Raw genomic sequence first — 26,088 nt, forward strand, 5'->3', positions numbered from 1 at the left:
TTTTACACAACCCCAAATAGCATCTTTATCACAAACTGTATATGTATTATGTAACTAGGATTGCACCTGACCTATTATTTCAAACATAAACTTCCACAAGCAAAAGTAAAATGCTTCTAGTACCATCTAGTGGTTGTAAAAATCAGCCAGTGCTGTTGAGAGAAAATAAATTACATATATATATATATATTGCCCCAAAAGTTCAATAATTAATTCCAGACAGTATTAGCCTGATGAGAGCCATATGCAGACTATATAGTGTGGCTAAATTTAACTCTGAGCTGGATTCCATTAGAAAATCACGATGTACGTTGGCACAATAAAAATCTTTCTGACCAGAGCAGCACCCCTCTGTGTGCTGATGAGTCGGCTCAGGAGGAATCTTATACTTTGCTCGAGTTTAACTGCATTTATATGATAACCCTGTATGCCCTATATTACTCAAAAAGACAATAATATATTGTTCCAGTGTACTGTCATATGTTACTGCTATTTAAAGAAAGGGTGAGTTTGTTAGCATAGTGGTTCCTGCACACAATACCAGATCTTATCTTTACAGGTATATGCATAGCCAGCAATAAAAATTATGTACAGACCATGTATAAACATTAAGTGAATTTCTAAGCATCAATTCGACCTACTTTATGGTGGTTTAACAAGCCATGTGTTTGCCTTGCAGCCTGTTGTTAAAACAACCAAAACAATCATACAAAAATCACACCTTACAACAGACAGGTTTATATGAGTTTATTTACAAAACTGCATTTCAATGCACTGTTGTCCAGCTACTGTGATTTAAAATACCTTGTTCTTACATTGTTGCTGTTACAAAAAAAAAGATTGTATGAAGCTGAATGTCAATGTTAGAAGGACTAACATCATTTTAAAAAAAAAAAAAGTATCTGACACCGTATATCCACAGATGTGGCTATAACGTCAAAAAATACAATCAGCCCAGGTATTGCAAATTGTCTGCCTGAATCTCGGGAAATTACAAAACCTAAATTTCAATTTACAGTGAATTCAAATATCAGTCATTTCTGATTACATGTAAAGAAAAAAAATCTTTAGCATTTATTTCATTGCTCTTACTTCAGGGGAACTTTTTCACTGATTCCATGGATACAAACGGTTCACTTAATCATAACTGTATCTATATAGTTTATGCAGTGCACAATGCAAAGTCAGTGAGGTTGGAACCTCTTCACCGGGGCATTACAGCTCTTTGCCAATCCCTTGTAAGGCATGCGCAGTGAAACTTGCTCAGAGGTAATTTTATCACTTCAAATTAAAAAAAGAAACAAACAAAAAAAATGAGTAACTTTCTTAAAAAATACGAATACCTAGCAAAAAAAATAGCTTAGTATAACAATAGCTTAGTTGTTCCCAGACTTGACAGTGTAGAGCCATACTACAGGTTTCCACAAGCATGTCCTTGTAGGGATTCGGTCATCATTTACTTTTAACAGACCGTAAATGTCACATATTTACAGCACTTTTGCTCTATACATACTGCAGCACACGTTCTGCTGGATTATTTTCAATGAACACTCAAATTCCTGCTGCTGTATCTCAACTACTACCACCACATACTTACACCAATACATTAACGGGCCAAAATGTAATCCACATGATCTTCAGCACCAGTAGTTATTTATTTTATTGTGAAATTCACCTTTTTCTGAATAAGAAAAAATAAGGTTGAGTCATGTACCACATTATGAAAACAACTATTTATCTTCTTTTTTTTTTTCCAAGGCACAAAAACACCATTGTGTTTCTCCAGAAGAACCAGGAATTAAGGTGCATGTGGGACCTCAGCTGTCTTTTGGGTCTCTTGTTCACAGGGTTATCCGAGCACAGTGATGTCTGAGTTTGCATGGAAGCACCCCACGGTTTAGCTGGTAAAAATCCACCAACTGGATCAAGTCAGTGAACCGTGTTTGACCATCATCAAGACTGTAAAACAACTCTCCTTCATCGTCCACCTACAATGAAGCATACACACAGACATATACAAATCCATGTAGAAATGAATGACACACAAAAAACAGGTGACTTGGTGCAAATGAGTTTAAATATTTCAGGTAATTTTTCAGAGATTAATGAAAAACATGCAAAAATACTATGTACTATGCAAAAGTTATAGGTAATTCAGTTGTTCCAGGTATAATCAGGTATCTTATCTGATTAGTCCAAAATTTATTCTACTGTGCATCTACAGAGGATGCTAGTTGTTAATGTCCAGGAAAACACCGAGACAGCCTGACTCATCAGAAGAACTGTGGCAAGTTTTTGAGGATGCTTAAAATAACCCACGTGCTGAGTACTTTGAAACGGCTGTAAGTTTACCAAGGTACACTGCGTTTCGAATGCAAATATATTCAATACAGTTATCTCCTTTCTGTTGTATGAAGGTCATGAATGAATAAAGGGAAAAATATTTTAGGGGTTCTTTTTTTGTAATCAAGAACCACTTTATTTTTGAACCTAAATCTTTTGCACAGTAATTTTAATTCAAATGGTTAATTATACTCACTGGTAATATTTGAAAATGTTTAATTTTTTGCATATAGCACAGCGAAAGTACAAATGTCTTAGGGTTGCTCTGGCTGTCCCTCAGAAGAAACACTCTGAAACAAAGAGAATAAAAAGTATAGCAGTCATTATAAAGACTTACCAACATTAAACAGAGTGAACTGCCTCATATGGTAAATTACATCACATTAGAGAATATTGTGTTGCTTTGCTTTAGTGCAAACATGCTCATGTTGATGAAAAAATTATATATATATATATATCTGCAAATCAAGTTTAATGTCTTAAATGAGCCAAAGCACAAATAGAAGTGTATAACTGTTTACCCATCAATAAGACCCTGTTGAGCAATTAGACGGTGAGACTCTTCACGAGACAGTTTGCCATGAAACCACGGCTGAGCCACGTGGATAGCTGAAGCAGAGATGCTACGTCAGAAAATATCTTTCAGTTGTACATTAAAAAAGTGAAATTGATGTTTCACACACCTATGTTTAGCACAGAGCTCTGGGCTGTGGAAGGGCTCCCATGACCACTCAAGCGGTGGCAGCTTTTCCTCTGTGGGCGAAGAGAATTACAACTAATATATGAGTGAAAATAATGTTAATACATAGTTAATTTATGATGTTTCATTTTGCATAACATTCTAGCTCATTTGCAAGTTGCTTGAGGCATTAAGATTTTCTCACGCTTGACAGTCGCATTTACTTTTGGGAAATATTATTAAATTTAACATATTATTTGAATATATTCAATGAATAAAACAACAGAAAGATGTTTAAACTAAAGTGAAGCATTATTAGTTATTAGCCTAAATTTTATGCTTTCTTTCTGTTAGAACCAGATTAAGAGACATTAAGACTTACCCTCCACGACAAGCCTTCCTCTACAGCTACTGAGAGCACCTCGGATGGGTTCTCGATCACCCGACTCTTTTGGCCAGAAAAGTCCATAGCCACCAGAGAGTTCTCTGATATGCTTCTCTGAAATGGCACAGTTTGCACTGATGTGTATTTTAAAAATATTAATACATTTTTTCAGGACTTTTCACACACCTGTATATGTGGTCATGTAAAACTAAATTCAAGTCACATGATGTGTAATTCAAAATACCCCAAATTCTTGCTATTATCTTGGTTCACTCTCTATTTTGTACTATGAAAAGGGAGTAGATTTACTTCTGCTGCCTTGTGGTATTGCATTGCCATCTAGTGTTTGAGTAACATGACTCCATCTTCATATTTTCTAGATGATTCCAGACACACACACACACACACACACACACACACACACACACACACACACACACACACACACACACAACTCAACTGAAAAGGGATTAGAGAGGTTTTGAAAGGAATTACACTTGGGCACAAGATTAGACCATTTAAGTGCAATATTGTGAGTGTCTCTACATAAAACTGCAAAGCACAACTAAGAAAATTCTTCTTATCAGGATTACAAAGAAATACTAGATTCATTCCCATGCGGGCCAGTAAGTTTGCAATTTAAGCAAGTAGCTAAAACAAAATTATTACTTTTAAAGCCCCTCCTATTAACAGTGCTGCACTTGAAATGATATAAAGATAAATCCTATTACTTATAAATGTGCTAATCAGCATAAGAGCAGGGCTTTGTTTTTAACTCAGTGCAATGAAGCAGTAATCTAGTATTCTAGTTTGTCTAAATATATCTTTTAAAGCACCTAAGATTCAATAGCCTGACATTGCATTTAAGATGTTCATTTATTCTCCTGTCTTTCTAGCAAATCCTCTCAGTAAAGTTATTGGCAACACATGACACTCCAACACTAGAGAAGAGGTGACAAGTTGTTAAATCTGTGGACAGCTGATCACTATGTATTTTTAGAAAGCGAGTAGTTCATGAACATGTTCATTACCCATAAATAGACTGTGTCTGCTGTTGCAAAAATACTCTCAGCGCAGTCTAAGGCTATTCTGGGACACCGCAGATTCCTCATTTGCTCCATACAATTATATTGCTACACCACTATTTGCTGGCTCATGTTACTTTTGTGTCTTTCAAGCTACACCAGACAGAGGGGCATCATTTTGGAGTTTTATATTTCACCAAATGAATGTATGTCCAGTGCACTTTATTTTTTAGCTTTCGTAGAATCTGATAACTTTTTTACCTGCTAAATATAATACCATGCCAACTGTTTGAATTTTGTAGGCTGTAGATTCTGCACTATCAGGATTGTGGGCTAGAGCAACAAAAGCATGAGCTTAACTTGGGCAAATAAAGCTTTTTAAAAGGTTCCTTATTATTGAAGAAAACTGAAAGTTTGTCAGTTATAGAAATACTTCACAGGAGTCACACTAAGAAAAGCAAAAGGCGTATAGGTGATGGCTAGATTCTACTTAAGTCTTGCTTTTGTGGATGGCGTTTTACTGTCAAGGGTTACTGGGACACAAAATTGAAGTGAACCATTATTATTTCACCCGCTGTTTGCTTACTGTGACAAGTCAAAACGTCTGCAGTGAAAAGGTCCATGTAGGATTGCCACACTAACCTGCTGGTTCACACAATCATTCAAGTTGTTGCTAACCAAAATTGTGTTTAAAGTAGCTTTAAAAACAGGTAACTTGCCACATATGAGACAAAATAATAAAATATAAAGCTAGTATAATTACTAAAACAAGAAAAACATTAACTAACCATTGGTGAGGCTTTTTGCTTCTGGTGTGGCTGAATGAAATTTTGGTAAAGTTGCATCCCAAACTAAAACACAGGAAAAAAGAAGTGATTAAAATTGTGCAATTTAATCCAAACATTTGTTGTGTGTTAACCCATAATCCTTCCAGACCAATGGTGTAGTGATTACAAATGGCAGGTACAAGTAAATATGTTGTAATGCACTGTGTATATAATTTGTGGACTAGCAGGGGTGAGTAATGCTCTAAATTGTATCCAGATTATATCCAGACAATGAACACATGCTGCTTCTATCAAGAGTGGGAGTGATTTTCCAGCATCACTCAAAAGCTTCCCTTGACCTCCTCCCAAAGCTAAATCTGATTCAAACACTGACTCAGCATTCCTACTCTTAGATATCACCCAGCGTTATTTATCAGCAAGCCAACCTTTAACAAGCGCATGGCTGTAATCCAGCAGGTCCTGGTCTGCTCGTCATCTGCACAAAGCAGCTTCAAGTCCCGGGCAGAACTGCATTTTGTGGACTGAGGTGAGAAGTTGGAAGAAAACAAAACAGCCCTGTGAATCAGCGTGCATCTGCTCCTTCTATACAGTTTTGGCATGTCTCTGTTTTATAGTAACAACATCAGTTACAGTACTGCTCTTACCTTCACACAGAAGCCAAATTCTGTAGGTGCCCCGTGTAGTTTTTTGGCTGCCAAAACAGTGTAGACATCACTGTCACTGAAGTCAGCAAAGAACTGGAGATGTCTTGGTTCCTGTTAAACACAGAGAGGTCATAATAAGACAAAGGTACAGAACAGGTATGGACTGGAGGTGTGAAGTATAAAACAGCACATGAAACAGTCTTAAGCCTTCATGTCTATACCTGGAACACAGAAACATCTCAGGTGAGTGCTGAGTGTGTCCGTATTTGAACATTTCTGTGGTTTTTTGATGTGATCACAAATGCAAAAAAAATGAAATACTAAAATAGATGAAAATTACAAAATAATTAAAAGTCTTAAAAAGGAAAAACTTGTATATATTTAAAAATATTCACATTTTAAATTCCATGTCAGCAACACGAGTTTGGAAACTGAGATCATATTTGAAAAGCAAAATGTTTTTTCCACTCTGTCTTAATACAGAAAGTCAGCTACTCAAAAGCTTGCATCTGTGCCATATTTTCAGTATCATAATGCACCAAATGCTTTTAGTGGGTGGCAAGTCTGGATTGCAAGAAGGCCAGTCTAGCCTCTGGATGCTTCATGGTCCACTCTTACTTAACCCTTGGATACACAACCTACCAATACCTACACTCTTCCACGAGTGGGGTCAAAAATGACCCCAAATAGAAACAATGTATTTTGCTATAAACTCGGTTGTGATTTGTTTTCAGTCAGTAGGCTCTGGTCCTCTTGTCATCAAAGTGCAAGAAACGGCGAATATCTTTAAATCTTTGAATTGACATAGTGGCCTTGTACAATGGGTTATGCAGAGGACTCCCAAAACCACACCGACTGGTACATCCCAGTTCTTCTCACTTCCTGCAAGAATGGTCAATCAAATGAAGGCCAGGAGCTTTTGTTTGATTACATTTTTCCACTCTTTTCCCCTGTCGGTTGCTACTCTTCGTGCCTCCGTGTTTGTGCATGTCAGCACCTCTTCTATTATATTATCAGACATGAACATCTTCCACGCATCTATTGGGGAGAGAGTATTAGACCCAGATGCAAGCCCTGGCCTACTAATTCAGAATATTGTGGCTAGAGCAGTAAGAGGGGCTCATTCTGTTAGACTCAATATCCATTTCCTCTTCAGAGGACTCATCAGAGGACTCCTCTGTATCTGACTGGCCTTGTTCAGAGGGGGGGACAATAGTCTGGGTCCTCTATATCTGAGATGTCAGATTCTGAGTCAATGCCACCGATGGGCTCTTCATCCCATCTGTCCTGGATCATTTGTAGGGCAAGGTCCACAGGGATCCTAGCTGGCCTCATAGCAGCCATGTTACTTTAAATATTTTTTTTAAAAAAACATCAGAAAGGACAATGTTTTAAATGCACAGGAAACTATAAACAGGGCTGCACATAAATGGTCCTCAGGTGCGCATTTGCTGTCAAAATAAAAGACGCGTACCAGATAAGAAGTTGGAACACTCGTTTGCGTACATTAGATGTTCTGGAGGAGGACAGACATTTGTTCAGAACTCTTAAAGATGTCGAAGAAGCAAGCTCGTAAGCAATTACTATCTCCACCACAAAAGAGGCACATATTCTCTGATTTTATTTTGACAGCGAATGCGCACCTGCGGACCACTTATGTGCAGCCCTGACTATAAATCATGTATGTTACTGTGTAAAAATTAATTCTTGATCCATCAGAAGTGTAAGTGGGACGGTTGGAGTTGCTAAGAATGAAAGTTTCATAAAAGATTCCATAGGAACTGCTTGGGGTCATGTTTGACCCAACTTGTGGAAGAGTGGGGTAGTGATACAAAAACTGCATTTTTTTTTTATTAATGAAAAAATAAATAAAAATGCAAATGGCCTCATGTTACAAACATATTTTATGAGGAATACCTGGAATATGAATACATTACAACTTTGCATTTTAAAGATTTTGAAGAAAAACAACCCGTGGGGTCATTTTTGTTTTTTATTCCTAGAGTTTCCAAGAGTAAACGTTCTTTGGGAGGTAGGGCCTTTAGTTATCAGACTCCACTCCTGAATCAGGTGACCCTGAATGACCTATTACTATGCTGTCATAGAATCCACATGCTGGGAACACTTCTTCTCATTTACCAAACAGATATTAACTTATTACATTGTTCTCCAGTAGTTTGAATTGTATGTTGTATCTATGATCTTCTTTGCAGTTGAGTTACATGGTTACCCATCCCTGAGCCTGCTTAGTTATAGATTTTTTTCCAGTTAAACAGTAAAACAGAGTTCTTCCTCTTCACTTTTGCCAAGTGCTTGGTCATAGTGGATTTTGGGGAGTTCTCCTACAACATTGTAGGGTCTTTAATTTACAATATAAAGCTTCTCTGCAATATTGTTGTGGTGAACTGGGGCTATATGTAAACAAAATTATTAGTTATTTAAATGCAAACTGACCAAGGACAGAAATTAGAGGCATGACATGGACAGACGGACTGTGCGACAAAACAAAAAGCGTTGAGCGAAAAGGGACAGGAGAGGGAAAACAAGAGAGGCAAAACAATCAAAGACACACAAGCTAACTATTTTAAAATGTAACAGAAAATAAGCCAAATAACACTGAAACACACAAACTCAACAGCAGATTTTTCAAATGCAGAAACCTTTACTGATGTGATGAACAGCTGACTGTGTGTCTTATCATTAAGTTTTTAACATTAGACAAATTTGCACAGGTACTTTGTTGCCTACCAGTTTTATTTTTGTCGTGTTGCTAGGGTTGATTTCAAAATGAGCTATTTTCCAAAGACAGGATTTAAGCAATTCATGTTATCTTTGGATTGCAATGTAATTAAAAGACCATAACATATTTGTTTTACAAGAGTAAACGATAAATGATATCTACATTTATGTCAAAGCATGCTTTGGATGATTGTATATGATGGGTAAACAGTACATTTTCATCTAATAATAACACATTATCAACCATTCTGGGTGTGGTTACTCTCTTAATGTAACCAAAAGATAAGGATAAATTTAGATATGTTGATAGCGGCTGTATTGAGATGGTATCAATAGCTATTTTGTTTCAAGGATAACTTTACAAAAAAAAAAAAACCCTCACAGACTTTCATTGTCCTGCTTTCATGTGACTCACTATTCCTATGTCTTTTTTTAATGTTACACCACAGTCATTAGTGTCTGTGGTAACTGACTAGCAAACATCTGACCAAAACCAAAGAAGAAGAGTAAACACGATAGACTAAAAGTGGGCGCCTTGCCAAGGTCAACCTGCACTTAACAACAAAAGGTCTACTGTTGTAGAAAATGAAAGGAGTTGAAAAGTGGATGTGTTGGCGTGCCTGGTGGCTAGGTATAAGCTTCAATTGTCAGCAGCATTGTGAGTACAGTTTCTGCATGGCTGCTGTGCCAGCTGACCTAATGAAAATCCAGCTCAACCTGTTTCACTCTCCTCTCACAACATGAGTGAGATGTAGCCAGAACATGAAGAGGTGGCCCAAAATGCACAAACAGAGGTCGTGTATCAATCCCTAGAAATTTAAACAACAGTATAGTTTTCCATTTGGAACAATGCATTTTTCATCCTATATCTTTCTTCTGTAAAGTACCCCTCGTCCAATGTACCGATGTGGATTTTTAGAAAATGAACTGGTGTAATGCAATAAGATTGGTTGTATGGAATAGCCCACTTAATAATATGTTTTCTTAAACAACCTGTGATTTTCCCATAATTCATAATACATTCTGTGGACAAGTTATTTTGTTCTACAAACCTTGGAAGTCCCCTTATTGGAGAAATAAAGCCCTGACCGCCGCAAAACAAAATAAGACTTCTTCCAAGACTTCCTGCTTTGCTCTTTGGCGTGAAGGTATCCATGGATCTCAGGACAAGTGCTGGAATTCAGAAAGGTCTGCGTTGGGTAGAGGAATATTTGTTCTTAGTTGGGTGTGTGCATTAAATAATCACAGTAACAATCTCCACTACAGGGCAGAGAGAGTGCAGTGCAAACATAAAGAACCTAAGAACCTGATACCTGTATAAGGTCACAGTGATCCACCATCCCATTGGTTTCACTCGATATGGAAACCATGTGATCTGGGAAAAAGTCCTATGAATATGAAAGAGACATCAGTTATTAACTTCTTCCACCCACATAATTTTGGGCTAATACAAAGAGACTTGCTGTGTATGACTATAGATATGTATACATAGAATTGTATAATTACTAACTCACCAGTGGTTTCCTAAAGAATTCATATTTAGCATAATTCTTCCTAAAATACAACCGGCTGTCTGTGTCCATCGCCCAGCTTGAAAGTACTTCCATAACGTACTCATGGTCTTCCAGAGCTCTTTCTAGTGAGAGCAAGAACAAAGAAATGACATGTTAACCTGTTTTGCTGTTGCTGTTTTTCCTGTTCTTTGTTTTCCCTCTTATTAAAATATACTATCTAGAATCAGGTCAAAGCAAGGTTGAGGACATGGAATTAAATGTTCTTGAAAAATAGAGTAATCTCTGAAAATGATTCCCCAGCAAAAGTTGCATTGAGGAAAAGAGTTTGATTATTAACCTTACATTAATGTGTAACCTCCAGCTATGGGCATGGCAAGAGGTACAAGAGGTACAACATAAACAGTTATTTCCTAGAACTTAATTATTTCCTAGAATTTTAACTGATTGTTGAATAGCTGGAAGACATATTGCATTCAGCCAGCAGTGTAAGTTGAATAAATATCAGTGCAAGAATGTTATCAGATGAATATACTTGTTACTGACAATAATCTTGATTTAATTCAGGTTAAAAAAATGCTTAATAAACAAAACCCACACTCACTGACAACATCTACAGAACAGATTACCAAATGATGAAACAAATGATGAAACTAGTTTGTCTAAAAATGGCTAAATATGTGTTCTCATCTACAGCAAATTAGGTGTATCCCTGGCAAATTCACATGTACACGCACACATAGATGGATAATTGTATATTGTATACAAATACAGTATCTAACAGTAAATAATAAAGTACCGTGTTAAATAAATAATTACAGTTACAGTCATAGTTACATAACATTATTTATTCTGTGTCCTTCTTTCTGACAGCTTATCATAACTAGTGTTGAGACGTTCAGGAATTTGTTGTTGTTTGTTTGTTGTAGCTCTTCTTTTTGACCCCATAAGCATCATTTAACCTTGGCCCTCATTCCCCAGTCACCAGTTTCCCAGTTGTCCTTCCTTAGACCAGTCTGGGTAGTTATTGCACACTGCAAAGTGTAAAAACAAAGACCTCCTGCTTTGGATATGTCCGGCTCTAGTTACCTAGACATGGCAATTTAGCCTTTATAAAACGGTCCACTTACAACAAAACATATCAACAGGTTCCAATGTTAGTGGTTTTAGAGGTACGGCTTATTGGTGTATTTTTTCATCCTTCATTGTTAGAACTAAAATGCTGAGATCAAGCTGATATTTGTGAGTTTTAACTGCATTGAAAAGCACAACTGATTTTTTCAAAACCTTGAAACGGAGTGTTAAAAAGAAAAAGAATCATTTTGATAGGATTATTGCAAGACTTATGGGTAAACTTGACTGAAAATGCTGCAAATAATTTTTTGCCATCATTGTTTTTAAATTTAGTATGATGTAAATAACTGGGTAGCTGTTACAGCATCATCTTACCTATTCCTAGATGGGAGAGGTGTTCAAAAAGTGTCCAGGCGTGGTCATCAATGCAGTGATTCTTCAAGACAAACAGCTGACATACATCCTGGGCAGTTACATCAGAAGGAACTTCTACAGCTTTGCTGGTATTATCTTCACTATAAACTTTAATTACCTGAAGCAGAAACATTAAATTAACCATTTCAGGCAAGCAGTGAGAGACGTTAGTGACTTTTAAAGATACATAAGTTATGTTTTCAGATTGGACATACTGTAAAGGATTGTGTTATAAGTACCATACAACCCAATCAGTTTCACCTTCGTATAGTAAACAGGTAGCTCATTTGCCTATTTGAACAACATAATAGGTAAGAAAAAAAGACACAACAGAAATGTCCTACAAGGCAGAAAACAGAATATAAAGACTCAAGCCTGCAGAGAAACACAAAGAACACAAGACACATTAAACAGGAACTTACCCGCTTGTTTGGAGCCAAGCATAGTATTGAGTTTGGGCTAGTTCTGTAGCCAAAACATGGCTGAGTACAAAGCATCGCAAATGAGAGCTTTTGTGAGAAATATAAACACTCTCATCAGACAGCGCAGCAAGTGTCAGCTGTCACAAGCAGCCTTTCTCCCGCTCTCTCCTTATCTTGCTCTGTGCCACAGTGAAGCTGAAATTAGGCAATTAGATAAAACTCCCTCTCAGCAGATTTCTTTTCTGAATCCACATGTGTGTATCACTGGTGCTCGATACCAAATCACCTGCCTCCTTTTCTCACCACTAAGAGTCAGGAAGCCAGAGATCAATCTGCTTATTTACTAGAGGGTGGAGAGAGAGAGTCACATGGCTCCAACCCCCTTAGAATTGACATGCACACACCCAAGGCAAGCAGCTCTCCTACATAATGCCCTGTGTGAGCCCAAGAGCAATTACAAAGGTGCTGGTTCAAGTCAGTCTAAAGCTGTCAGAGGCAGGTATGGAAAGTGTAGGAGCAAAGACCAAATGGCTGTCTCTTTTCTCTGAGTGAGGTCAATTGGTAGCTTAAACCTGGACAGGAAAAGCCTGACACCTTTTCTGTAGAGATAGGTCAGAGCTTTTCAACAGGGCTGAGGTTCAGCAAATGGGCCCTCCACCTATGATATCACCTCTTAGTGTAAACCACTTTGTAATCAATCAGGTCACGAAGTGAGTATAAGAGAACTATCTTTTAAGAATGGTTTATTTCATCACTCATTGTTTAATGTAGTCATTGCTGCATATTAGCACTACAGGTTTGTCTTCTAAAATGGTTTTGACCTGAATAAAAGGAAAAGAGAAGAATTGATAATAAAGTGCAAAATCATACGCATTTACAATGAACAAATTGATTTGTTCATTGTAGTTCATATATATATATAGTTCACTGATTTTAATAAGATGTGCATTTACTGCACTGCTGGAGGTGACTGTATCAGGGGTTTTAGCTGAGTTGCTTCAAGGATGTGGCTTTCTGAAAATTGGCCAAATCAAATCATCTGGGTATCAGATTTCACCGAGAACAGGGTAGGGTCTGTCAGAGGCGAAGGAGTCTTTGTGGGCCATTAGCATTGCAGATGTGCTTTATGTTTGCATTACTCAGCAGAAAGTTGCTTTCATGAACAGTTTAGGTTGGACGACAAGATGCAGTATATACAATGAGTAAATATACCCTTCAAAAGGGTAATTTTATCTCATCCATGAGACACAAAAAACAGTGGGTTTTTTTTTTTAATTTAAAACAGAAAATAATTCATTAAATAATAACTCGTGCATTTAGTTTGACTACTATAAACTAATTATGTTGCATGATTTGGCAGTATCGTTAATCATTAGTAAAGTGTTTCCAATAAAAGACAAGGCCACACACCCTGCTGCAGGAGCCATTGATGCCTTTATCAGTAAACACAGAGTTGCAGCCATGAGCAGGTAACCTTGATGCAAAAGCCCACATGTTTTCATCTGGAAGACATTTATGTTTTCCTTCATGTCTGTCATGCCAATCAAGTACAACTTATGTGTTACAGTGTGCAAAAACAGAGAAAATTACCTGGAGAATATTTTTCTCCTATGGAAAATAAGAAAGTGCCACGACTGCCTAACTAAAAGTATCAATTTACTCAGTATAGCAAAAGTTATGGGTACAGTTATAAGGAGAGGAGATGCCAGTTAAAGTGATGCTATGAAAAGTGCAGCGATCAAAATATTCTCAGAATTGCATTTACATGTGTGAAGACTTTGAGTTTGATCTTATATTTATCTGAATGAATTAAAGCTAAAAAACTGATGCTGCCACACAAAAACTGCTATCGTGGTTTCCCTATATATAGTTCTGATTTATAAAAGTTAAATCCACATAAATATGAATAACGGTAATAATGGTCATTGCTACTAACTTCAACTACCAGTAGTCTGTCTGATCAGTGCATGTGGTGCACTGAGACAGCTATTTTCTTTTCAAGTTGGAATAGTAAAATTTTCAATTCACTTAAAAAATCTGCATAGTAAGTCCAAATTAAGGCAACCTTACTATTTATACACGTATATGTATACTTACTTACACATATGAATAGGTGGTGAGCCACTACTGATCCATCAAATTACTGTTGAGGATACACTGGCACAATTTCCCAATATAAGCTGCATTTATCAAACTATGATGGCAACAAGGCTGTTGATTTCAAGAGTTGTATCACAAGGGTGAGAACACATCGTGCTGTGTCATAAAGGTCTGTGATGAAAAGTAAAAAAGAAAAAAAAGAGTCTGGAACAGGAAGACTAAGTCCAGATACTGGGTATGCAGCACTAAATATAGTCTTATTGAACATAAACTTCTCTATTAGACCTTCTTATCTCAAGGACAGGACAGAGTGATCCATTTTACCAATTAGCCTTCTCTGGTTAAACCTTGAAGTGCACTCCCACAGCTGCAGCTATATCACTGAGTGGTGGTAAAAAGTTGGCCTCCAGCCTCGTCTATATAAGAAAACGACAGAGAATAGTTCTCTTAGCTATCCACTAAAATAAAACTTGAAAATAAAGAGTTTTAAATTATTATAAAACCTCCTTTCTGGTAGGTAAACCTGTTTACAACTGGATCATCACTTATAAGATTACATATCCAAAACGTTACTATTGTCCCGAGACCTAGAAGGAATTAGATCATTTGGAAAGTATTTTTTAGACCAGTGGAGTCAGTGTGCAACAATAAGGAGATGAATTAGAACACTAGCCAAATGTTATCAGCCAACACTGATAAGCCTGCTGGGAAGCTGTAGTTGCTACTTTGTAAATTACAGTGGCTGCTAGAGGACTGGGCTCAGGTATTTCACATTAAACTTAAAAATATGTAATTGTGGTTTTGCTTGTGAACAGTCTACATTTTAATTAGATACATCCTATAAGATACTGAAACACTTTGTACTGATGTCTAAATTAAAGTATGAACATCCCTGCTTTCCCTTGTTCAGCACTGATATTCCATATTAAAGAAAAGTGACACTTCACCAGATTCCATTTGTGATATGAAAGTGCGGGCTACTTTCTGCTTTTAATACATCTTAACATCTTCAAAAGGCTACTGTAGTATTGATGTATAATTAATAGCAAGAATGTGTTTTATGGTACAATTTTTTTTTTTAACAAAATACTGCAAATATCTCAATTTAAATAAGTAACAATAGCACAGCCGAAGCACTGTGAACACCATATGTGAGCAGAACATTTATGAAGATTAAATCTTTGAGAAGTTTTAAACATTGTAAGCCTTTACATAGTGGTCACGGGAGACCGGATCTAATCCAGCACCATCTGGAAAAACAGCTTAAATTTAGAAAACTAAACAGAAACAAAAAGCAGCCCTTCGCTAACACAGAGGGAGACAATACAAAAACAAATCCATATAAGATTCCTACCCGCTTCTGCAGACAAAGAGGTGTGATGGCAGGCAACGTGACTCTTCTTGCATGGAAATTCATGCTTCTGCCTTACCTGCACAATTAACTATGAAAAGAAATATCCATGCATAGTAATTGAAAGTAAGGCTAATGTATAAATTATAGTTGGATATAATATGATAGTATTAAAAATAGTTTATATATATTTCTTTTCTGTGCCTTTCCAGTGCTAACAGTGTGATTCATCAAATTGCAAGTGTTAGAAACCAAATGTTGTTTCCTCACCACAGCACAAACTCCTCCTCTGTCCTTGGGGATGTAAAATCTCTTTCCTTTTCTTTCCTTTTGGAAAGGGAGTTTCTCAAAGTAAAATGTTTCTCATGGTGAACACAGTTAAAATATACAGTCCAAGGCCAAAGAAACGTTAAATATTTATTTTTAAAAAGAGCAATTTTAGCCTAGCGATAATGTAAAACCAAAACAAGAAGCTGAAGAATTTCCCAGAAAGCACATGTATCATATTTTTTCATTCTTACTTTGTAGCCAGACACTACACTGCTATTTTTAGTCTCTGATCCACTTTTTTTTATAGAGAACATTCACAAGCATGAATATATTCTTGCTAATTATCAATGTTCAGTTTCCTTCTGAGACAAGGAATTTGGAAATGAGTAGCTATCAAAACCACAAAACTACAAAAACAAGCTCATAAAAACTAGGTTAATGTAGATCCATAAAAGTACATCAGATCTCAAATTAGTTGTTTTCTCATTTTAAAATGTTGAAAACTGTTAAAATCTGTGAATAACATTTATAACCTGCCTGGTGACTTTATGGAATGGATGAGCATCCGTTCAATAATAACAATGTTATAACCTCTGTTTTAGTGTTTTCCATTGCTAAGAACTGTGCACCAAAGTCAAATTTAGCAAAACTATACATTTAAACGGACTATTTTTTGTGATAAATTATACTACATGTAAATGGTACTATATTAGAAACACCTATTCAGTTGTTTGTCAATAAAAATATTTCAGAATGAAGAAGAAAGGCGATTTAAATGACTCTGAATGTCACATTGTTATTGGTGTGAGACTGGCTGCTATGAGTAGTTAAAAAACTGCTGATCTACTGGGCTTTTACAAAAAACCACAGCTAAAGTTTAGAAAGAGTGGTCCGATACAAAAATGCCCAGTGGGCAGCAGTTCTCCAGGAGAAAGTGCCTTGATGATATCCAAGATTAGAGGAGAGTGGCAGACTGCTTCAAGCAGACAGGAAAGCAACAGTAACTCAAAGAATCACTGGTTATAAAACAAGTATGCAGAACAGCATCTCTGAATGCACAACAATGTTAAACTATAAGGCAGAGGGGCGCCAGCAGCAGAAGAGCACATCAAATGGCAAAGTGTCAGTAGTTCAGACTGCTGTAATGGCATGGGATACATTTCTTAACTTTGGGCAAGATAAGGATCATTGAAACTCATTTCATCAAACCCAACTGAGTATTTTGCTGATCGTGTCCATCCCTTTATGACCACAGTGATCACAATTCTTGAACGTGATAAGTTCACTGTACTCAAATGTGACAAGATCTCAATCTAAAAGGCTAGATGTGAAGTCGACTAATCTGCAGCTTTCTAATGCTATTAAGTCAAAATATTAAATTTTGAGGAATGTTTCTGGCATCTGTGCCATGAGTAATTCAGGCAGTTTTGAAGGCCAAAGCCTCCAACCCACTACTAGCAAGGTGTGCCTAAAAAAAGTGGCCAGTGAGTACATAACTAGACTCTATTAGACTTTTCATTTCACAAATTACACCCACTATGATTTGTGCATTCATCTGAAAGGAGGAAACAGTTGCAAACCTCCAGGATGCTGGAATTCATTATCTGATAAAAGTCACACACATACTGATGTGTTGTTGTTGGATATCTGGTCAACTTCAAGGTAATGTGTGGATTCATGATTAAATACAGTTTATGTTTCATTAAAAAAAAACCTCTGACCTTGAGACCCTGCCTGCCTACCTGGAGGGGCGATGACATTATGCCATCAGCCTTTTACAGCTAAGGGGTAAAACTGATAAAATACTTTTTAAAATGGTAGTTTTAGGTATAGTTCTCTGCGTGACACAACCTGGGAGCTTCTCCTACACTGAGATAAAGCTGTGACTTCTTAAATCCTTGAAAAAGAATTTAATTTTCTGCATCTACAATAAATTTCTTGTATCTCTTCTCATCGCTATATTTCATCACATTTACCCTCATAGCATGAAACGTGGTGGTTTGGCTAAAGTTACTGTACTCTCACGCTCTCACGAGAACACACAGGAAAAGAAGAACCGGCAACAACAGACTTTATGTTTATCTGGAAACACAGTACATTGACTTGTGAGAGCACAGACAAGCAGACGCTGCTAGTTATCACGCTGCTAAAATGAATTGGAATTAATGGACCCAGAATGATAACAGAGTCGCCACAACTCCCATAACAAAGCTAGCGCCAGACACATTGTCCTTGACCATAGCTGTTTCAGACAAGACCCCTTGCAGGCTCTGTCAGAGTAAGACAACAGCCAGCGATGCAGCAGGCCAGTGGTGCATATATGAAGGTATATAGTGCATGCTAACCTCTGGGAAGGGAGATTTTTAGTGTAAAGCAAGGACCCCGCTGTCCATGTTTCATCGCTATGTTACTTTGTTACTTGTTAGGTTGCAAGGAAAAAGGAACAGCTTCTGCTTTTTTACATTTTATTTTATTTTTTGGATCCATCCATCCATTCATTACCTTCTGTTTATCCAGTTCAGAGTTCTGGTGGGGCTGGAGCACATTGCAGCTGTCAGGGCGAGGGACAGGCAACACCCTCAACATGCTGCAAATCTATCACACATTCATGCTATGAACTATATGTCAGAAACTGCTGAGGCAGCATAGGAAAATTGCTCACCATTATAAACATTAATCCAAGAAATCACAAGGTAAACAATATTTTCGTATTACCTGTCACGGTTCTGGGTCAGTTTGACCCAGTATTTTGAGTTGTTATGTTTTTGGTGTGTTTTTGCATTTTGGATTCTTTTCTTATTATGATGATAATGATGATTATGACTCTATGTTTCGGTTATTCTTGTTTAGGGATTCGTTTGTAGGTTTTTGTGTTCTCATGTTTATTGCAGGTTTAGTTCAGTGTCTAGTCTGTCTCTCTGTGTCGTGTCTGCGTGTTTGTTTAGTGGTGTCTTGTTTCCTGTTTTACTCTGAAGGTTCATGTTCCCGTCTTATGTCAGTGTTTCTAGCTTTGTTCCCCCTGTCTCATTAGGTCTTATTCCTCCCAGCTGTGTTCCCCTTCTGTCTCTAATTCCTTGATGACTTCCTCAGTGTATTTAAGCCCAGTGTGTCTTTGTGTCAGTGTCAGATCGTCTGTTATCCTCACCTCGTATTTTCGTAGTTTCCCTTATTGTGACACTGTGTTTCATAGCCTGCTTAGTTACTCTGTGTTTATAGTTTTTTCCATAGTTCCTTCACAGAGTGTGTTAGCCTTTTTAGTTGACACAATGTTCTCTGTCTTCTTAGTTTTCCCAGTTTCAGTGTTCCCTAGTGTTTTTGTTATGCCTTCAGCCACAATAAAGGCTTGCCTTATTTTGGAAACCTAGTTCTGTCTCCACCGTGTCTGCTCTTGGGTCTACCTCATTCTTCACACCGGCGCACCCCGCCGTGACATTACCTCTGTAATTCATTCATTTACAACTCTATTTCTTTCTTGTAGAGTCATAATCAATTTTTTGCTTGTTTTTTAAAATACAATGAAAGCACAACAGCAGTGCTAAACAAAGCGATGTCAAGCATTGGGTCTTGCCACAATTCTGCAAAACCATTCAATTAAGAGAAAATGTGGTAAGTTAGAGAAGTACCACAATGGTGAGACTCAGTATCAGTTTCCTATAATCGAATGCCATCTCTAGAGGAATATTATTATCTTTAGATAATTATGATTGATGATAAAAATTACTACCCAGAAAGGCTCACTGGGAAGCCAAATGGACAATTTTGCGGGTGAATGGTGGATGAGGGGACAAGTGCAGCACAGTTGGAACAATGATGTCATTGGCTTTTTGAGTGCCTCTAAAAGGAGGTCACCATGCTGTGCCATTAGGACAGTGACATAAAAACAGCTGTTCAGCCTAACATACTGTCTTTATCTTGCCCAGGGATCCTGGTGAGACTAAGAATAAGCACATGGATATACTGCTGGTGTTACACTATTAAACATGGTCTCAAGTTTTAAATAATGAGGCCAGTGTAAGCAAAACCTAAAAACTGACACTTCTTTAAACATTTGGTTTCCAACAGTTTCTCTCTACTCTTGAATCTATTTAATGCCAATGCGAGGATGTCCTTATAGCTTTGATGGAAAAATAAAAAAATAAAAATATGGTCTTGAAAATGACTACAACAGGTTCCCTTTAACTTGATTTGCAGAGAGCGAACTGTTTCTCTCTCTCTCGCTCTGATAAAATAATTTTATTTTCAGTCTAATAATGGCATCCTTCACTTTCATTAACATGTCTTTGAAACTCATATTGAGAACACCAGTGAACAGCTATCAAATTTAAATTCATTATTTTGAGTCAACTCCTGATCTTTTATCTGTTTAATGTGTCACATAATAATGAGGAAACAGGTTTCACCTGTCCATGAAACTGCTTAAGTCAGTTGCCCAATTAATCTGAAAATAGGGAACTATGTAGAAAAAAAAATGGACTGAAACAGTTGACCCAGTAAAGCCTGAACTATGAAATAATTCCCAGAAACAAGTATTTATTTGACCTTTGGACAATTTTGTAATAAATAAATAAATTAGTAATTTGAATATATGAGCTTGAATTTGTATCACATTTAATATGCTGATGACGTAGAAGTCTCAAAAACGCATGCATCATATATAATACTCTAGGCATTAAGTGCTTAATGCAGTGCAATGCCTGCACTTCAATCATATATTCACAGTTTTTTTTTTTAAACAATTCACTTGCAGCACCATTGTCCCAAAATTAACTCTAGACACTTAGCTTAAAACACTAAATCATGCATTTCTGTGCATATATTTCATCAACGGCAACAGACACATAAACACATAGATAAAGGGCTCACACTTACCAGCAGCTATACTGCTGATAGCTGCTGGTGAGTGCAGAGTGCTATAATTTTTATGTTTTCCGATGAGTCATTGCTGTGAGGCGACCCCCGCTGCTACACACACACACACACACACACACACACACACACACACACACACACACACACACACACACACCACAATGATAATGAGAAACAGTCAACTCCAGCTTAGAGTATAGGGGCTTTTGGTTGGCAAACCAAACTAATTTAACAGCCCTGGAAAATATATAGGCAAACTCACTTCACATTTGAGGCAGACCAATGATTGCTAGCTTCCCAAAGCAATGAATGTGCTCTTGTTTCTGAATGTGCCAGTGAGTTTTAAAAATGCATAGTCAACAACAAATCAATTTTTGCTTTGCTTGATAAAAAAAAAAGTTTTCTGCTGAGTTGTATGAACTGACTAAAAAAGAGGAGAAAAGAAAGTCTTCATAAGCTATTAATTCCTTGCATCTGTACAATTTGTTGTAGCCTGATCTGTGACTAAACTCATAAGGTGAGGCGCAAGCAACAATGATTGTAGTGTTAATAAGGCAAAAATACTTTAATTATGGGGAAAAAAATGGTCATTATCTATACGTAGTCTCAGTAGTCATCCAAACAGCCTGTGAGACTAAAGTGGGGGAAAATCTGAGAGGAATAAACGTTAATATTGCAGAAAAATACTTCAAGGATTTTTACTGACAGAAAAAAAAGTCCTGCCAGCATAATTCTGCTGTCCTACAATAAGCTGCAAATAAACTATGTACATCTATCTTGCTCACTATATAAAACAACTTAAATCCACAACTTAATTCACTATATTATAATGCAGCACTTCACATTACATTATTTTAGGCCATGGTTCTTTGCATAAGACTAACAACATTTTCAAACTAGTCAAGAATTCTATGCTACCAACACACAAGTTTTAACTACTGAGTTTTTCAGCATCAGTAGGTACTTCCTGATTTTCAGTGCAAAGTAATCACACACCCTGTGCTAAAACAAACAATAGCGCTGTTAGGCTCCAGACCTGATAATTGTAAACCATAAAAGTTCTTCTGAAAAATCTAAAGGTGATGTAAAACACTCATTGTCCATTTTGTGGTGGCTGCTACTTTCAAATACTACGGTATAAAAACCTGAGATTGAAAACATAAAATCACAGACTTTGTGGCTTATCTAAGCATGCTGACACAGCATTTTTAACTCCTGACAGCAACTAATTTCCTTACTCACATAACGGTTGGACCATTCATATGGTGCTAAGGTCAGATGACTTCAGCAAGCTAAATATTGCATTTTTTCAATTATTCAGCTTTAACAAAATGTTGTGCAATTTTGTTTTCTGACATTTGATCCACTTAAAAATCAGCATTAAGTGAGTACGTGAAATAAAACATCTAAGAGGACAAGACACGGGTCTTGTATCATGATAATCATGGACCAAAAACTGTCAATATGACACTAACCTGAGATGTACAGCTTTTGGTCCATGGTAATAAACATTCAGAAACAAGAGGGTTCAGGGTTGAGGTGAGAAGCTCAGGAAGAGGGGAAGAGAATGATGCCTCGCTCTCTTTAGTGCTCCTGAAGGACAAAAACAAAGAAACAAGAGACAGAAACAAACTTCAATGAAGCAAAACTGTGTAAATTTTCAGGCATCAAGCATATTTTGATGACTCAGCCATAATATAAAACAGCTTCACAGAAGAGTTGTATGAAGCACATGTTATCTGTCATATAACAGATGCTTCAACATTGTAATGAGTCATTTCTTGGGTGAAGGCATAGGGAGATCTGACCAAAACAAAACGCATGGCTCCATTCTCCTCTAACAAACGTAATTCAAATTTTTAACTACCGGGTGCCTGCTTTCACCACATCACCAAAACTCACATTCAAAGGTTTATTTCTAAGCCTTATGTGTACTGTTGACATCATTTTGAGGTCATAAAGGAGTGAAATATCCCCCACAAGAGGAAGAAACCCCCATAAAGAGACCACCCTTAGGACATATAACTCCACCCTACCTGTTTGAAGTAGTTCAGATTAAAGGATGTGACAAGACATGCATACAAAGAGTTCTTTTTTAATGACTAAATGCTATGATAAAGTAAGAATAAATTAGATTTCAGTATGCTTGCATGGTATGAGGTGTATTTTAACATACATTTCTTTAGTACAAAATAGTTAACAATTATTATGTTATCATCTTATCTCTCTTAAAGTTAATATTAAATGTTGCACTGCACTACACATTGCAGCTTTTAAACAGAGATCTACCTCTTCTGCAAATAAGACTGTGCTATTCTTGTGCAAGGCAGCTTACACTGTAAAGTGTAGAGTAGAATACACTTCTTGTGGTTTAGTGCAAATTAAACCAACCTGATTAAATTTTATAAACAAACTTCTTGTCAAGCATAAAGGAAAATGAGACCTACCTGTTCCCCCTGCAGAGTTTAATGCTGATCTTCTGTTTATTTGGTGTTATTAAAGGCTCTTGCAACGGGAAGAGTTCTGCGCTGGGAAAGCCACTCACATTACCCTTGTCACTCTGAAAAATCTCTGCTTTCTGTCCGAGGCTTTGAGAAGTGTGTATCTCGTCCAGTGCCTTATTCATATCACTCATGTGGGCCAGCTAAATCCAAGGCATCATCTGGAGCAAATAGAAGAGACAAGCTTTTAGACTGGAGTATGTGCAGACCACAGTTGGAGCAAGCTGCCTGGCGGGGCTCATCTGCTCACAGCTCAGCAGAGCACACACATACATACACACAAGTCTCATCTGCTGCCCACAGGGCTGGCCCAGTGGGGCAAAACGATCCCTCCTACCCAAACATGATCCACCACATAAAGATATTTTTAACACAATGACTCCCGAAACAATCATCCTCGCTCTGATGCAGTCAAGTATTATCAATCATTAAAATTTGCTCTGCCACCTGTTTTTTGTTTTTTTCTTTTTATTGCTTGCCTTTGATAATGTTTATATGCACACTGGAAAGCAATAAATTACCACACAAAGCAGACTCTCACAAAAAGAGGTTGGTATTGAGTACAGGTGGGTTATGACTAGAGATGGCACGATACCACTTTTTTATGTCCGATACCGATATCATATATTTGGATATCTGCCGATACTGATATGACTCCGATATAGTGTGTTTTTAATCAATAAAACTGTTTTTTTAATATCTTGCTGCATTTTGTATAAGTTCAGACAAGTCTCGCACGCCACGGCCACTCTATCACGCGACGCATACTGCTCCAACGTGCTGAGTTACGCCATGTCGCAAGTTTTGTGAGGTGCTTTCGTGATATTTAATGGATCGGATTACATTTTTTATTTTTCTCCGATATCTGATCCAGTAATTTAGGTCAGTATCGGACCGATACCGATACGTGATATCGGATCGGTCCATCTCTAGTTATGACTACTATAAAATGAACTGCTCTTTTGTTATGGACTTTGCACAAAGATTGCATAACATAGTATACTGCAGAATGCCTGTGGTTGTAAAGAGTAGCCAGCCCAACAGAATGGCTGTGTGGTTGGAAGTGTCATTCAGAGACTGGCTCTGTGTGGGGGATGGTGGGGATGATAACATCATTCTCAAAGGTAATGTGTAACAGAGTTTGACCAAGGGAGGACAGGCTACTGAAGGAACTTACTAACAGGCAGCATGGGGAAAGCAATAACTCACCACCCAAGGCTTACTTAATAATGTCAGAACCTAGTTTTGTTTTTTTAAAGGAAGAAATACAGAAAATGTAGAATATAGTATAATGCTCCACCTCAAAATGATAAGGGACCATGGGGAAAGTTTTTACTAGACTGATTGTTTTACCTGTCTGGCTCCAATCTTACGATCTACCTCAGCATCCGTTACAATAACCCACTATACATGCTTGTTTTTTATATTATGCCAGTAGGCTATCACCATGGTGTCCTGTAGATACCCATTAATCGACTGCACTTATCTGAATGTTTGTATACCAATTTATTACAAGTGGCAACTTTATGAAAACATATAACATAAATGAACTTTATATGAACCCACCCCGGCCTCACTTTGGTCATAAAGTGATGCCCAACAGATTCTTCTTCTGTTGGTGAGCTTGTGTGAATTAAAGTTGGTGCCATTCCCTTTAGCTGAAAGGAGTGGCACCAACTGAATTTGTGGTCTTGTCCAGGTGCTGTAGCCTATCGGCTTCACAGTTCATGTGTTGTGCACATTCAGAGATTCTCTTCTGCATACTGTGGTTGCAGCCAGTGGCTCTTTGAGTTACTGTTGCTTTCCTATCAGCTCAATGCAGCCTGGCAACAGTAACTCAGTCATCTCGTATCAACAGGGTGTTTTCTCCCAGAAAATGCTGCTCACTGGATATTTTTTCTTCTTCTAGCTATCACTAAACGCCTAGTAGCAGCAACCCCAGTTTGAAGTTTGCTCAGTTTGAACTGCACCAGGTCATCTTAACCATGTCTACACACCCAAATCTTGGAAGCTGTTGCCATGTGATAGGCTGATTCTTCAGCCACTCCTACATTTGAGAGTGCTGCAGCCTATTAAAAAACAGAAAATCCTAATTTTAATTTTTACTATGATTAAAATATTTTTTACTTAAAAATATAATTAAAAAACAAATGACACAGTCCGTTAGCTATAAATTGCTAATGCTACCAAGTCATATGTAAAGAGTTAAAACCAACATGTGACCCACCTACCACTGGGACACAAAAAAATCAATACAATAGCAGTGAATTTAGCTCAAAGTGGTGAGCAATACCACAAAAAAAAAATCCACCCCTATTACAAGTTTTAATTTGCTTTTTATATTAATAAACATGTTTCAATAAACACTTAACTGTACATAATTAGGAGTAATTTCAAACGGAGTTTCTGCTATTACCGCTGCCCACCAGGGGGCCCCAGCCCACACTTTGGAAGTCATTGAGATATTTGTATTACGCTGAACAGGTGTACCTAACAAAGTGGCCGTTAGGCATATGTTCACATGGATTCTAGTAGTAAAATGCTTTTTTCTTAAATATTTGCTCTGATAGCGCTGGAGAAAATCATTAGCCACATAGTCCAAGGTTTAATTTCTAAAGAAATCGTATTTGTTAATTCTGAAGATCTTCTTCTTTTTAGTAAATAAGTATAATTGCTTTGTCCACAAAGCAACACTTCAAACTTATGGAGCAGGGTGATTCTGTCTGCTTTTCCTGCGCCCTGTACACTAGTATGAAGAGACATAAGTTTAGAAGGGTTACCTTTATACCTCCTTAAATGGGGCTGATAATGCAAGCACTCAAGCAGGTCCCAGTATCCCAGCAAGGAATGAAACTCACTGGACTCACATGTAAGAGAAGCTACAGGTAAAGTACAAGCTGCTTTAAGTCATGAAGTGGGATCCGGTTTTACCTGTTGTGAGCGAGTGACTGTTTTCAGTCGGATCCAATTTCG

The 26,088-nt window shown here is 37.3% G+C and overlaps 1 protein-coding gene across 3 annotated transcripts; it reads right to left on the reverse strand.

The window, feature by feature from the left end:
• Positions 1-643: 643 nt before the first annotated feature.
• On the reverse strand, positions 644-25,996 carry grb14 (growth factor receptor-bound protein 14). 3 transcript variants are annotated; one of them, XM_005918203.3, is made up of 15 exons: positions 25,896-25,996; positions 23,062-23,276; positions 22,090-22,207; positions 11,564-11,720; positions 10,118-10,239; positions 9,917-9,991; positions 9,656-9,793; positions 5,865-5,975; positions 5,646-5,741; positions 5,221-5,283; positions 3,405-3,521; positions 3,027-3,096; positions 2,865-2,952; positions 2,540-2,633; positions 644-1,988 (listed from the first exon to the last, which is right to left on the reverse strand). In XM_005918203.3, the coding sequence occupies exons 2-15, from the start codon at positions 23,247-23,249 to the stop codon at positions 1,842-1,844; spliced, it is 1,584 nt and encodes a 527-aa protein (XP_005918265.1). In that variant the 5' UTR covers positions 23,250-23,276; positions 25,896-25,996; the 3' UTR covers positions 644-1,841. The 3 variants fall into 3 exon arrangements, with proteins under 3 accessions (XP_005918265.1, XP_042075146.1, XP_042075147.1); XM_042219212.1 differs by lacking the exons at positions 22,090-22,207; positions 23,062-23,276; positions 25,896-25,996 and adding an exon at positions 12,025-20,681 and having other exon boundaries at positions 645-1,988; XM_042219213.1 differs by lacking the exons at positions 22,090-22,207; positions 23,062-23,276; positions 25,896-25,996 and adding an exon at positions 15,479-20,680 and having other exon boundaries at positions 646-1,988.
• Positions 25,997-26,088: the final 92 nt, after the last annotated feature.

Source organism: Haplochromis burtoni, unplaced genomic scaffold, assembly GCF_018398535.1.
Source record: "Haplochromis burtoni strain Fernald_Lab_line unplaced genomic scaffold, NCSU_Asbu1 Contig_29, whole genome shotgun sequence".
NCBI classification, from domain to species: Eukaryota; Metazoa; Chordata; class Actinopteri; order Cichliformes; family Cichlidae; genus Haplochromis; species Haplochromis burtoni.

Excerpts from the sequence above, each read along its gene's own strand:
- grb14 (XM_005918203.3), bottom strand. The coding sequence starts at position 23,249 with ATGAGTGATATGAATAAGGCACTGGACGAGATACACACTTCTCAAAGC. Across the intron at positions 9,794-9,916 it reads ATCACTGTGACCTTATACAG|ACCTTTCTGAATTCCAGCAC; the intron begins GTATCAGGTTCT and ends TACCCAACGCAG. Across the intron at positions 3,522-5,220 it reads AGCAAAAAGCCTCACCAATG|AGAAGCATATCAGAGAACTC; the intron begins GTTAGTTAATGT and ends GTGCCATTTCAG.